The sequence below is a fragment of the Syngnathus floridae genome, chromosome 7 (assembly GCF_059516105.1).
Source record: "Syngnathus floridae isolate MCC-2025c chromosome 7, RoL_Sflo_1.0, whole genome shotgun sequence".
In the NCBI taxonomy this organism is placed as follows: Eukaryota; Metazoa; Chordata; class Actinopteri; order Syngnathiformes; family Syngnathidae; genus Syngnathus; species Syngnathus floridae.
In genome coordinates this window covers 11,488,501-11,502,448 of record NC_142419.1, presented here as the reverse complement: position 1 = coordinate 11,502,448, position 13,948 = coordinate 11,488,501, and the positions used below count along the sequence as shown (strand labels likewise).

General features: G+C 40.7%; 1 protein-coding gene across 3 annotated transcripts in view; it reads right to left on the bottom strand.

The window, feature by feature from the left end:
- ecel1 (endothelin converting enzyme-like 1) overlaps nt 1–13,948 on the bottom strand; it is an 82,347-nt gene that overhangs the window by 12,153 nt on the left and 56,246 nt on the right. For 2 of the 3 annotated variants that reach the window (XM_088381550.1, XM_088381549.1), the window contains 7 exons: nt 12,273–13,451; nt 10,872–10,940; nt 10,397–10,507; nt 10,224–10,316; nt 8,338–8,462; nt 1,972–2,194; nt 114–212 (listed from right to left, as the gene is read on the bottom strand). In XM_088381550.1, the coding sequence (XP_088237676.1) occupies nt 114–212; nt 1,972–2,194; nt 8,338–8,462; nt 10,224–10,316; nt 10,397–10,507; nt 10,872–10,940; nt 12,273–13,130 (1,578 nt within the window). In that variant the 5' untranslated portion in view covers nt 13,131–13,451. The remainder of the gene's footprint in view (nt 1–113; nt 213–1,971; nt 2,195–8,337; nt 8,463–10,223; nt 10,317–10,396; nt 10,508–10,871; nt 10,941–12,272; nt 13,452–13,948) is intronic. The other variant, XM_088381551.1, reaches the window with a different exon arrangement.

Sequence of the window (13,948 nt, the reverse complement as noted above, 5' to 3'; positions counted from 1 at the left end):
ACCCAAGCAATCAGTCAAACCTGCGGAAGGAAGAGAAGTAGAAAACTAAAACAAATCCAAATCCTATCTAACAGGAACTTGCGTGTGTGAGATGGAGGAATAAAGTTTTCAACCTTTGCTCTGGCTGCCTCCTTGGTGGCTTCATCCATCCAGTCAAGCTCCTGCAGCCGCAGGTCCAGGGAATGCTTTATATCCTCTACCAACTCTTGCACCTGGAGGGGATCGCATTACATTTAAGGTTTCTTTAAAACACATTTTCTCACTCAGCTTATTTCCTGTTAAAGGAATAAGCTTAGCCCAGGAACGTTATGTTTTTAGCAGATGTTGGAACTGTTATGTTTCTTTGACGGGAAACTACTGTTGACCAACCATATTAATTTTTGGATGTGCTGTATAAAAGGATGTAACAGGCATGATCACTGAGAACAAAGCTGTGACTCAGTTGAACATAGACCTCCACTCAGACAAAAATAGATACGAAATTGTGATTCTATAAGGGTTTATATATGATGACATTGTGGTGATCAGCAGCTTGAGTTTTCATTCAAATAAGAAGGACATATTGTTATTCCACACACAAATGCAAAAGGCAAAAACCAAAGTCAACAACACAGATCACAACATAATGAGAAAAAATTTCCCCATTTTACATTTTTATTCCAAATTTATTCCATTTATATGCCAAAATTTCCTGGGCTTCTGCTCCCCTTCCACAAATGAAAAAACAAATCACTCAATCATAATTTTGTCATGACAAATGTCTGCTGTTCCATCAAATCGTGTATGCCTCCATGTCAGGTACTCGCCATGACAAAACACTCGTCTTGAAAGCTTAACAAGAGCTCCCAAGGCTTTGTAATTTCTCTTTAGGCTGTGGTAAGTGTCATCTGTCAGGGCTGCACATCACAACTTGTTACCAAACAAACGTTGTGGGCATTAGGTCTTAAAATAAACCAGCTTCCAGCCCCTTATGTGAAGCACTGCATTTTAGACAATTTCTTTGCCTGTTGTAATTTTTAATAAGGCACAAGGGATTACATTCTATTCAAACAGCACTCCCCAAAAATATAGAAGTACAGGTATAAAAATTCATTTAAAAAAAGCAATCAATAAAGAAGTGCGATGCAGTATGTAAAATTAATAAAAATATGACCATGTTTGTGTTCATCCACATCGGTGATATATAAAGATGGAAACATAAATGTGAATTAGTATTTACACAAGAAAGAAAATTGAGAAAAACTGGCACCAGTATACAGCAGTCCAACCCTAATTTTGCCCTTAAAATCAACAAAGGATTGACAATTATTTAAGTAAAGTGCACCATTTTTTCTTTTAACAAGTTTGAAAGTAGTGGCGGTGTTGAGTTGAGTGGACAGATACAAGACTTTTGTTGCAGAAGTTAAAAAAAAACACATACATATCTTCACGTCCTAGAATGGCCAAGAGACTGCGATAAGAATAACAATGTGGAAGGATCAAGGTGGGAAAAAGACGGACCATAGGTGATAGAGGGCCAGAGGTGTGGGATTAGTGAGAACTGATTTAGAGAGCATTATAATCGTCATGGATAGAATTTTCAGATTGGAGCTCAGCAAACCATGAGAATCATCCAGTTGTTTCAGAAAGCCAAGATGAAATGTAAGAAAGAAATGCATGAAGAATAAATCCATGGTTAAAAAAAAAGTTTTTCTTTTTTTTTTCTTTTCCTCAACACAAGTTTAGAATAATGATGTTACCAAATGTGTTTTCAGCAATAACATTTGAGGCCGAGGTCAGTTTTTGAATATCCTCTTATTGCCTTGGAAGGCTATATGATTTTCAAATTCATCTCAAAGCCAATGGCCCTCTTTACAAGCAATTATTGAAAACTAGCTCACATTTTGTGCATAGTTAATCTGAAAAACGACACACAACGAAAAGCATGCATTCAAGTGTTCCATTCTTTCACTCCCCAGCTTGCATTCTTACCTTCGCCTTGCTCTGTGAGGAGAAGTGCTGCTGGACAAAGAGAGCTCCCAGGGCCATGCCAAAGTGTTTGTTGGCCTGCGTGAGGCACAGTCTGCCCAGCTCCAGCTGCTGCTCGGTGCCATCAATCTCCCGGGAAAACTCATGGATGGTGCTTCGGAAGGCGGTTGACAGATGTTCACTTAGCGCTGCCACAATGCGCCACAGCATGTAGTTATGGAGAACCCTACGGTGGAAGGTTCAATAAGTGAGGACAGTGTTATTGGATAAAGCATACAGATAATTGAAAATGTATCTGTGCGGCAATGAGCGCGAGAGCTGTTAAAATAACATCAATACTTGTGAACGGTGCCTCCTCTAATTTTTTCTTAAAAGTGATGTAACAGTCCACTGCGTACAATAGTATGATTTCTTGTTTTACATACTTCATTTTATTTATATCATTGTTTTTGAGTATGTGTCAAATATTCTCTGGACACCACCACTGCACTCCAGAGGAAACATGAAAGCTTGAGAGAGAAAAAAAAATGGAATTGCTAACTTCAGCAGTGTAAAAGGGAAAATGGATACAGCAAATAGGGGAGGCGAGAAGACAGTCTGTACAATAAGAAAGTTATGGAATAAGCTCCAGAAAAATTAATGTGTAACTCCTCACCTACCAGGACTGTCACCTTCGTGGTTTTGCAACCCCCATACTTAAGCGAAAGTGAAAAGTAAGTTACAAACACAGGCAAGCTAATAACTAAGTAACACCAATCAAATCTAATATTGCCATTCGGAATAATAAACCTGGAGAGACTTTATTTAACAGACATGTTTTAGTTTGGCTGTAGCTTATGCCAAATTATACTAACATAGTCACGCTTCATTTCGAAATATCTTGGTCTTCTCACAATCTCAATTTGACTCAGCTTTAACTTACAAATCTATCCAGGTAAGGCAACTGAGAAAATTTTTTCATTTATTTCCAATGCAAATAATTCATGTTCATGCATTGTCTTTCATGTACCTAATATTGTGGTTATTGCTTGGACCACGGCCTAAAGACAGGCCACTTCAAGAAAAATGGTTGAATCGATGCCGCCTGACAACAATGCCATGGAGGGCGTCTGGATCAAAATTTAGGCTCTGAAAGTATCTGAAATAGTATAAGCGGTGGAGACATGAGAAAACAAGACGATGAATGAAAACTATAGCAGAGTGGGCTGGTTTAGTCTAGTCCAGTGTGGCAAGAAGAGGCACTAAAGGAGAAAGGGAATCATCCATTTATGCATTCAAGTTGAGTCTTCTCCCATCCTCAGACAGAATGGTGGTGTGCTCTTGTGCCCTACTCTGCTGGGTGCACTCTTTCAATGTGCTATGGGGGACAGATGCCCCACTCCCATTGTGAGGATCCATCTGAGGCTTAAGGCATGTTGTTATTGTTTCCTCAACGATTTTATTTTCCCTGTGTATGACAGATATGGAATCAGAAGAGCTTGGCAACGGTACCCTGAAGGTCCTGCCAATAAAACACTTGTGTTGTGAATATAATTGATGGCAAAAGGTAAAGGAAGAAGGGCTTGGAGGATGAAGCCTTGTAAATGTTAGATTATATTTTGCAAAGACAATTCAGCATACCTAGAATTTATTTAAGATAGAGACTGCTCAGATGCAATTCATATCCAATTTGTACAAATTATCTACATTATTGAAATAGTGTACTTAGTTCCATTCAATGTTGGACAATGGGCCTCATTTACCACTGTTTCTTCCCGTGACCCTCCACTTAAATGTGTTGTATGCAATTTATCTTTCAAAGGGAATCTAGCATTCAAGTATGTTTTCTTGGCAAGAGCAAGCCACCATGGATATGAGAAGCAAGGATTTTATTTGAAGTAACAATCAGAGGTGTAAACGCTGCCATAGTTTGGCTTTAGCAAAGGCGCTTCTAAACAGCTGGGCTGGCAGGTAACCGAACACCCAGAAGCTAACTTGTTTACCTGCTGGTTTATTAAAAGCGCTTGTGGCTAAAGACAAACTCTGGCGAGGTTTCTAATTTCTGGACCTGGATTGACACCTCAGGTAACGATGTTAATGAGTAATCTTCAGTTTCTTCAGTCCGTGCCAGCTATACTAAAAATGAATCTTTGACATCTATAGCCGTCAATGGCAGTGAACGGGTTAAACTGCAAATGTTTTTGTGTTGTGTTTGGAAACCCAATTATTTGAATTATGCACCTGCTGCACACACACACACACACACCTAATTCCAAAAGTACTATTCACACCTCTGTAGCCAACATTTCATTTTGCATAAGCATTTTACATGAAACATCTTTTCACACCACTTTTCCTTCTTTACAGTCACCTCAAAGGTTAAGCCATCCTGCCCGATGACATGTAAAATGTGTCAGCAAGTACATTTGCAGTAATGGAGTAACAGCAAAATGTACAGATCTACCAGTGGCTCTTAATTAGTGAAGGAGTGAGGGCTCATTAGCTGAATGGATTTTAATGAGGCTAGTTAGGGAGATGAAAAGACACTGTCCTCCCATTTACAAAGGTAATGACCCTGAAGGGTAATGGGTGGGATTGAGAGCCTCCTATATTCCAAACCTGCAAAGGCTCTAAGTGCAAATACATTTATATACTGCATTGTTAAAGTGAAAAACCATTCAACTACGCTCTGCAACTGCAAAACCCAAAATATTTGGGACAGGTTTTTTACCATTGTGCAATCACAACTGTATATTTCCAGTTCAGATGAGCTCTAAACATTCATTTGAGAGCACAAGTGCTGCAATGAGTGCTAAAGCACCATGAAATCCGGCATTTAGTGAACCGTAAATAACATTAGAACCAGACTGTGGCTGTATTTTGAAAGCAGGACAACGCAGAGAATTCTAAGATTCAGGGGCCGACACAAATATGGTATTGTACGCATAAGTGCAAGAATACGGCGTTAACATAAATTAGACCACACAGTATAGTGTTCCACCCGAAGCTTGAACTAGCATTAAGTAGCAAACCATTAAAAATGACACACAGCAGCATGCCAGCATCACACTCTCACACCCTTGAGAGTGACGATGAACAGAAGGAGCAGACGGAGCAGGAGCAGTGGCAAGGGTGTGTGAGAGATTCTGGTGTTGTCATTATGCTTTCTCCTCCATTGGAGGCTTGCTCATCTGGCTAATGGGATCGGCTGCAGTCACTGCAGTGGCTGGAGACGCCATAGTGGGCTGTAGAGAAGGACGGGAAAATTGGTGGAGGACGATGAGATGGAGGTGTGATAGTTTCTGGGTGGACTTACTACATATGACTGAATGCCATGAATGAAACACTGGGCGAAGAATATGCCCTGCTCATTCATACTCGGGGTGTTAGGGCTTATTTCTGTCCAATAAATGGTACCTGCAGCCTTTTGGCCACAAGTGGACTTCTTCTTAACTGATTGGCTTTAGCTGCAAGATTGAAGTAAAGGACTAGATTGCTCTTTAAGAACTCCTCATAAACTTTTACTGACCTTTCTGAGAAATGTTCCAGCATGGGAACACGTGAAATCAGTTTTGGAAGCCACTTCAAAAGGTATATCGCGAGTCATGGTTGGATGTGTTTGCTGTTGAAGAACTTAAGAGCACTAATCTCAACCATATAAAACACCATTATAGCAAAATGTTCCTCCTAAATGTTCCTCTGGCTGAATGGACAAAACATGCTACAAATTTCCAGGTGGATGAGAAGTTGGTTTGTTGGCATCTCACTCACTCACTCACTCACTCACTCACTCACTCACTCACTCACTCACTCACTCACTCACTCACTCACTCACTCACTCACTCACTCACTCACTCACTCACTCACTCACTCACTCACTCACTCACTCACTCACTCACTCACTCACTCACTCACTCACTCACTCACTCACTCACTCACTCACTCACTCACTCACTCACTCACTCACTCAATTATTTTTGTACAGGTGGGAAATTGTTCATGTTTTGAAAGTGTTGAAATTTAGAAGTATCACAGTCATAGTGTTACAGTCGTACATAAAAAAACAAATGGGACTCTTCTGTGGCTAACATTTTGAATACAGTACCTGTAAACTGTTGACACATCAGAAAATCGAATGCTACAGGGTAGAAAAACAAACAACAAAAAAAAAAACAGGCATATGTCAACGCCATAGTTCAGCCTGAGAGGGTAATTGAGAAAGATTGTGGGTCTGAATTCAGCTGAAACTAAAAATCCATTATTGCAGTGAGGCTATGTTGGACATTAGGCTAGTGGACCAGGGTGTTATGGTTCTGGCAGTTCATCCAGAACATGTTTGGAATTACTTTTTCCAATAATTGGTACATAAAAGAGGCAAACTCATTTGCTGCCAAATCAAATGAGCAGTTAAATTTCCCACCTTTCCATGCACAGGCCATACATGGTTAGTGCATTTGGTGAAAGTCTATTCCTGCTGGCCGGGTGGAACAGCTCGACAGATTTGTCAGAGCTGCTATGACACATTAGGGGCCACCATGGCCAACCTTTGTAGATGAATCCCTCTAACAGCTGACATTTTATTTTTCCCTCAACATTTTATTTTTCTGCTTGTGTAAGTGATGTGACATTGTAGAATTAAGCCATCTAACTTTGCTGGAGAAGCCTTCCCAAATAATGTCCTTCTCGTAGTCGCAAAACAAAAACAAAACAAATCGAAAAATCACTTGTACTGGGCTCACTCAATAAGTATCCTGCATTTGTATCATGGACTAGTGTTACATGTTGCTGCCGTTCATGCATGTGATGCAGGTACAATATCAACCAAGTCTTAAACCCAGAATGGTAAAAGCCCAAAAAAAAAAGGGGGGGGGGGGGTGTTGCCTCAGCAATGATATTTAAGGAAAAAAAATGTTCTAAAAAATAAAACAGCTTAAGTTAGACTACAAATATTTACCAACAAGTATATTGAATATTAATGTTTATCATCATTTTATCATTTAAAATTTGAATGAAATGTAATTAATTTTAGAAAATCTCTGACTTCCTGAGATGAGTGAAGTCACGAAAAATCTTCTTTAGGATTATTGTCTAGTAAGTGAATCATCACCAGTCTCACTGTCATTGTCCAGGTGAGCATTGAAGTCACCCAACCAAACCATGGAGTGCCCAAGGGCTCCAAAAAATGTGGCCACTCTGACTGTTGCTTGGTGCATAGGAACAAACAACAGTCAGGACCTGTCCCCAGATCAGAAGGAGGCGGCTACGCTTTGGTTCACCGGGTTGAACCCAAACGTACAGCTTTCCTTGGCCCCTCCCACAGGGGGTGAGCTCATGGGGAGGGGGACCCACATTGTCCTTCCAGACACTTGCCACTGAGCACAACCTCCAGAGGGTGGCCCCGGTGACCCGCGTCTGGGCAAAGGAAAATGATGTCCATATATCTTAATCATTGCAAGGGTTTCTGTGAACTGTACTTTGTGTGGTACCTCATCTTTAGCATGGTTGACCCTGCCACTTGCATAAATCCCCCAGGTACTTAGCTCACCAGTGGGACACACACACACACCTCTCCACCATGATAAGCTGACAGTTCATATTATTTGTATGCAAAACGTTTTAAGCGCCGATATTGAATGTTCTCCATCGGTGACGGATGGAAAGTGTGAAGGACTGAAAAGGAACAAAAGTATTCCGTTCGAGGTATAGCTTTTCAAGTACACTGTTATTTCTCCCCTCTGAAGTCTTAATAGAGCTGGAGTTTACCGTAGATGGCTGACATATGTATCTATGTATGTGGGAGTATGACATGTATGACATCAGCCCATTTTTCCACATTAATGACAAGAAAGTAATACACCCGCCAGTCATCCAGTCAGTCAGCTACGCTCGCAGCTTGAGTGGTGTTGTGTAGAGCATAGTGACTATTGGCGAGCTGTCACTGGCTCTAACACACATCTTGACGTGGTATAGCCCTGCAGCCTGTCAAGAGCAAGAAAGGGAGGGAAGTGTGTGTGTGTGTGTGTGTGTGTGTGTGTGTGTGCTTATGTAGGAGAACAGTGTGGGTAGATCAATAATAATCAGCTGCTTTAGAACTGGAAGGTAATTCAACAGGAACTGATGTGCACTAACATACTCAAATGTCCATGCACAGAAGGACCAGAAAAAGAAAAAAAAAAAAAGCTATATGACAGCTTCAAAGAAAAGACCATGCAATAGCACTCTACACTCAGACTGCACAAATCAATTTTAAAGAAAGTGCTCATAAAGAACCAAACTAAAAATGCATACATCAAAAACAATCGATTTTAGAAATAATTAGTGCCCCTCCCCTTGGTACAAAACCCAACCCTTGGAAATTTCTTCACTCTCTTTCCTACTCATTTTGTTTACCTTTTTGATGTGGTCTTGATGATGTCGGACACTTTTTGTATGTAATCTGTGGCAAGCACCACGATCTCCTTGTCTTCAGAGAAGTTGTCCTGGAAGATTTTATCCAGCAGGCGTTTCCAGTGAAGCTGTGGTCAGACAGAATCATCAATTGACACTGTGACGTAAACAATGTTATTTACCCTTTATTGCATCATACTGACGGAATTCTTTGACTGACCATGTGAGCCCCTTTTTACTTGCTGTTTCAAGGTTAATATCGGAAGAATGTTATTTATAATATTCTATTCTACATTTATATAATTTAACAGTAGAGAGCCTTGTTAGAGTTAGGTCAGATGCCTCTAATGGCTAATTTCTATTGTCAAATTTTGTGTTTTTCTTTCAGCTGATCACTGTGTTGTTTGTTTATCTTGGTGCTCTAGTAATCAAAAACAGTCAATTCTAGGGAGTGATGATTCATGCTCATTGTGCATGTGCTCAGTTCGTAATCAAGTTATTGAACATACTGAAGCACGCAATTAGTGCATTAAGGAAACCACATTGTTTTAATAATTAAATACCTTTGGCAAAATCACTTCAAATCCACACAATTTTGAGAAATGCATGATGAAGTGTGTTTGCACTTTTTTTATCTCTCCAAATCTCAATTAATATTGTTTTTTTTATTTCTTCCTTTCTTTATTTCCTACTTTGTTTATTTATTTACAAACTACCTTGTCATATTCTAAACCAATCCAATGCATCAGAGGTTCTATTATATTGTTGAAGAATATAGTACTTAAGAATGCATAATCACAGACTTCATTATAATACGTCTGTTCGAGGCTGGACCATTACTTTAATGAAAAGCCAGGCAAAGATTCATCAGTCAATATTCACGCTCAATATTGCATATTGTTACTCAATACTGATTCGACTGACTTTTCTTCATGCGATTTCTTACCATGGCTGCATTCAGACATTTTTGGTGGTGACAAAATAAAGGCGTATTTGTGCACCCTTGAAAAATGTTTACTACGGCAGTAAGAAATAAGTAGGCGAGGAAATCACTACACTATGGCCATCAATGTGCAGTAATATGAAGTACTGTACTATAACATATTACGGAGATAGTAACATAACTTAGGTAACTTATCCATCCATCCTCTACACTGTGTATCCTGCATATATGTGTGTTTAAAATGATATCGTTTTTTTCTACAAGATCCAATTACATTAATGAAAATGTGTCCCCTTTGACAAACGAGTGAGTCTGGTCTGAGAGTTGCCTCAGGATGCAAATAGTTTAAAGGAAAGACCAAACAAAAAAAGATCAAGAGCGTTTGCCTTCCACAAATTCATTTGGAGGAATCAGTTAGTAAAGCCTCTTAATTACGTATCATGTAAACAAAATTTGCATCCTAAATTCATCAGCATCCTCCAGATCTAATTGACAGTAAATTGGTTGCAGCAGCACAGAGTGCTTCTTATGCTTCTTTTTCGGTCCAATTTTCAATCGGCATCTTTGGCCTCATTTTAAGATTTGCCAGATATTCATTATCAGAGTATGTTTCTTTCTTTAATGTAAATGTTTAATCTCATTTTGGCCAAGAATTTGAAATCAGGTACTTTATCTTTCATTTTTTTTCTCATGTGTCTCTCTTCTAACCACAAAACATCTTGAGGATCTCTGTCAGCGTGCGCGCTGCTTCAGGGTAGTGCCTCCTCCTTCTCCTCGCTCGAAATCCAATTTACCTTTCCTCCTCCTCCTCCTGCCATCATGTCTAACACTCTCCAATGTCCGCTTATACTTCTTCCTCCCCTCTCGCATTCAAGCTTCAATCTTAAGTCCTGCAAGGCGGACGCTTTTTGTGATTCACTTGTGTGTGTGTGTGTACAGTACTCACACCAGGAGCAGTGCGCTGTAGCTGCCTGAGTGTAATGCGGTTATACATCGTGCTGACGTCCTTTCTTTGGTCATCATAATCTGACATGGTGATCTGGAGAGAGATTTTACTGAAGACTGGACACATAAACGTATGCTTGGTCGTAAACTGGCGCAGACACACAATCAGCTCACATTGGCTAGACGAGTCTCCAGCTGTATAATCTCCTTGGACTTTTGTGTAGCATTGTGAGCTCCCAGCATGCTTAGTAAGCGCTCCATGAGGGCCTTGTATGCCGCCAAGATCTGAAAGGCACAATGACTTCAGCGCTAATCGAAGGGAGGAGCTTCATAAATAACAGCTGGTGACGGCCTGACATGTGGCAGGGTGTAAAGGATAACAAAAGCACAGTGGGACACAAAAGAAAACAGGTGGATTAATGCAGATGAGCCGGGCAACTAAATAGAACAGATGGGAGAGGGATGAAGAAGTGAGGGAAGGAAGCAGCAAAAGACAAGAGGGTGAACTCATTGACAGTGAAGGGTGCAGGAAAGCATCATATTGGAAAGGGGATTGGATGCGGTCCAATAGGAAGTGAGGGCAGAAGGTAAAGTGCAGGGAGAAAATGGCATGGAAAACGAAATGGATGGAAAAAACAGGAACTTCTACCTTGACACTGTCTTCATCCTGACCCAAGTAAAGACTTCTCTCAGGCAGTGTGAGTCCTTCCTGATCAATCTACGCAGACATCAGACATCCAATTCAATGTCATAATCACAAAAGTGACAATATTTACAAAAAAACAATGAATTAAATGTGTGTTTTTCAAATCATAAATATAACTGTGGCTAATCATTATTTGGGTCTGTTCCCTTTTTAAATTTGAAACTGAACCACCAACTAAATCATTTCTAAAAATCTGTGAGTGGCTCTTCTGCACTCCCACCACTCTATCACATAAGAGTGGGACTAATTTACATAATAAATGCCCTCATGCGAATTTCCTTTTGCCAACCCTCGCAGATCATGTTATAGGCAGAGAAACCTGTTGTCCACTTTCAAGTGAGGGACACTTTGTCATATTTTTTTTATTTTGCTCAGTTTTACTCCGTAAATGAGAACATACTCAATTGCTTTACCTGCATGATTACGTACATCGGGTAAAATAAATAAATAAATGCCCCCATAGGATTCTCATGGTGTCACAGGTGGTGAATGCTTGGGCTTGGGTCGGTTATTATACAGAGCTACTTTAAAGTCCTTTTCTGAAAAATTATCAGCTAGAAAAACCAATATTCCAGTAAAAAAAAAAATCTATAAAATACAGTGGAAACTCCAAACTGTATGCCTTTAGGTTTTTCATTTTGTTGATGTGACATTTATTTCAAAAGTGACAAAGCATCCTCAACAAGGAGAAAAAGAGGAAGAGAAGAATGCACACAATAAATAAGTATGTTTCATGATGTTTACAGCTACCAACCTTGCTTGTCTCACTATTAACAGTGGTCAACTTATATGTACACTAAAAAGCTAATCAGAGTTTGATCAGCATCCCTTCACCAGATTGTCTTCAATCTTAGAGGTTCCACTGTCGAGCCACAATAAATAATACAATTTGAAGGTGTCTTTAGATTTCAAATTTGTCAACATGGAGAAATTATTAAAACCATATAATATATTCCAACAATTGTCTTTGTCTGGAGTTTCTATTAAAAACTTGCAGGACAGTGTTATAATGAGAGCCTTCTAAAGGCTATGCTTGAGTCAGCGCCTTCTAATGTGAATTTTGACATTTAAATGAAATGTTTTCCCCGCTCCTTTTTCTTCCCTTCTTTAATCAGGAAAAAAAAAGTATTTTGAACAGTCACAGTATTTGATCGTGGATATGAGCCATGTTTTTGCACCAGGAGTATCTCTGTGTGATCAAGTTCAACTCTACTGTTCAAACATGCTGTAATTAGGTAGCAGTCTATGACAACAAGCTGTGTTGTCACAGAGGATTAACCTTCTAACATAATGATACACACACACAGATGCACGTGCCGCATAAAAATGGACACTGTTTCTCACCCTGATTGCATTCCGAGAAGAGTTCTTGTCATCCACGTTGACGGTGAGAGAGAAAAACACAGCAGTGCTGTACACGCCCTGCGTCCTATAAAGCAGTTCATTGAAATCTGGTCTTTGTGGGGCACCTTCTTTCTCCCAGCCTGCAGCCCCAGGAGGAGCCCCAACCTGATCCCACCCTCCGCAGCTGTCAATCACCTCCATCATGGGGTCAGAGCCTAGCTTGTCGATCTCTTGGATGTTGATGCAGGATCTATAAAAGTCCTTAACTTTGCGCTCTGCCGATTCGGGCTCACGTCTCTGAATTGGCTCCATAAGTATGTGCTGCAGTTTTTCTTCATTGTGCTCTCCTATGGCTGTAATGATTCCATAGCTGAGCTTGTCCTCTGGGATGGCGTGACGTCTCAACCAGCCTCCACACGCAAAGGAGTAAAAGTCTTGGCAGGGCTGGATGGTGGGGTCAATATTGGCCTGCACAAAACGCGCCGCCCGCAACAGTACGCGTCGCCGCTGGCAGTCCTGCCTGCACTGCGGATCTTGCTGGGCCTCCAGCGAAATGTATTTCATTGCTAGCATGCTTCCTAAAATGACACACATGCCCGCTGCGAAGACCAAAGCCGAAAGGAGGCAAATCTCTCTCCGGCTCCACCGGGGGAGCCCGCCACCGCTGCCGGTGCTGCTCGCATCTCTGTTGCGACCATTTGACCAGGTGCTTCCCCGCCCGCGCGTCATGTGACGGTCCAGACTGCCACCCAAGTGAAGGGTCATACCATTACTGAGGATGTCACTGCTGTAGCGGCCGCCATATTTCACTTCCTGGAACTCATCATAATGCGCGGTTAGCGAGTAGGTCTTCTCCATGACAATGGGACGTTATGAATTAGACGTCACGAGCAGACGGCTGTGGGGGAGAAGGGATTAAAGGGATTTATTTTGTGTTCAGATTAAGACCATGACTCCGAGTGAGATAAATAGAGGGAGGCCACACAGGGCAAAACACGGATGATACGGACGTCTTAGGCTACGTTGCCTTTGTTCCTTTCAAATCACAAGCCGGCAGAATGAGGACTTCCATTCTGCTTGAGGAATCTCCCGGGTCTTGCTCTCTATCTCGCTCATCCTCTTTCTCCTGGCTCCCTTTCCATTTGTTCTCCTCCTCCCCAACTGGTTCCAGGTCACCTGCTGATGAAAATAAGAATGATTTAGGAGGGGGCTTTTCGCCATCAAAAGAAATATTGAACAACTAAGACTTAAAAATTTGGGCACAGTTTTTGCACATATTCTGACCAATTCTGATGGATGGCGATGAAACCTGTAGGGTAAATCGCTGTCTCTGAGGGAAGTTTGTATGACTCACTAAAAGCTAAGAAGTTGAGTGTAAACCTGAAGATTGGGTTTGCCAAAGTAATTTTGTGCTTAAAAATAAAATGCACCCAGAGAGAGTAATCAAAAGCATAAATCTTAAATGAAAGGCATCATCCAGATCCATGTTTCCGAGGGAACAAAATAATAGATCCTAACCTATCAACACAAGAAATTAAATCTAGATAGGAAGAAATGTTCAATCAAGTTTCCATATCTGTAATTGCAGTCATAAATCATTATCGTGTATTCTACTTAAAAAAAAATCCCTAAAAATAATGCTCGAAAAGCTGCATTTGTGAAAGTACACAGACCCA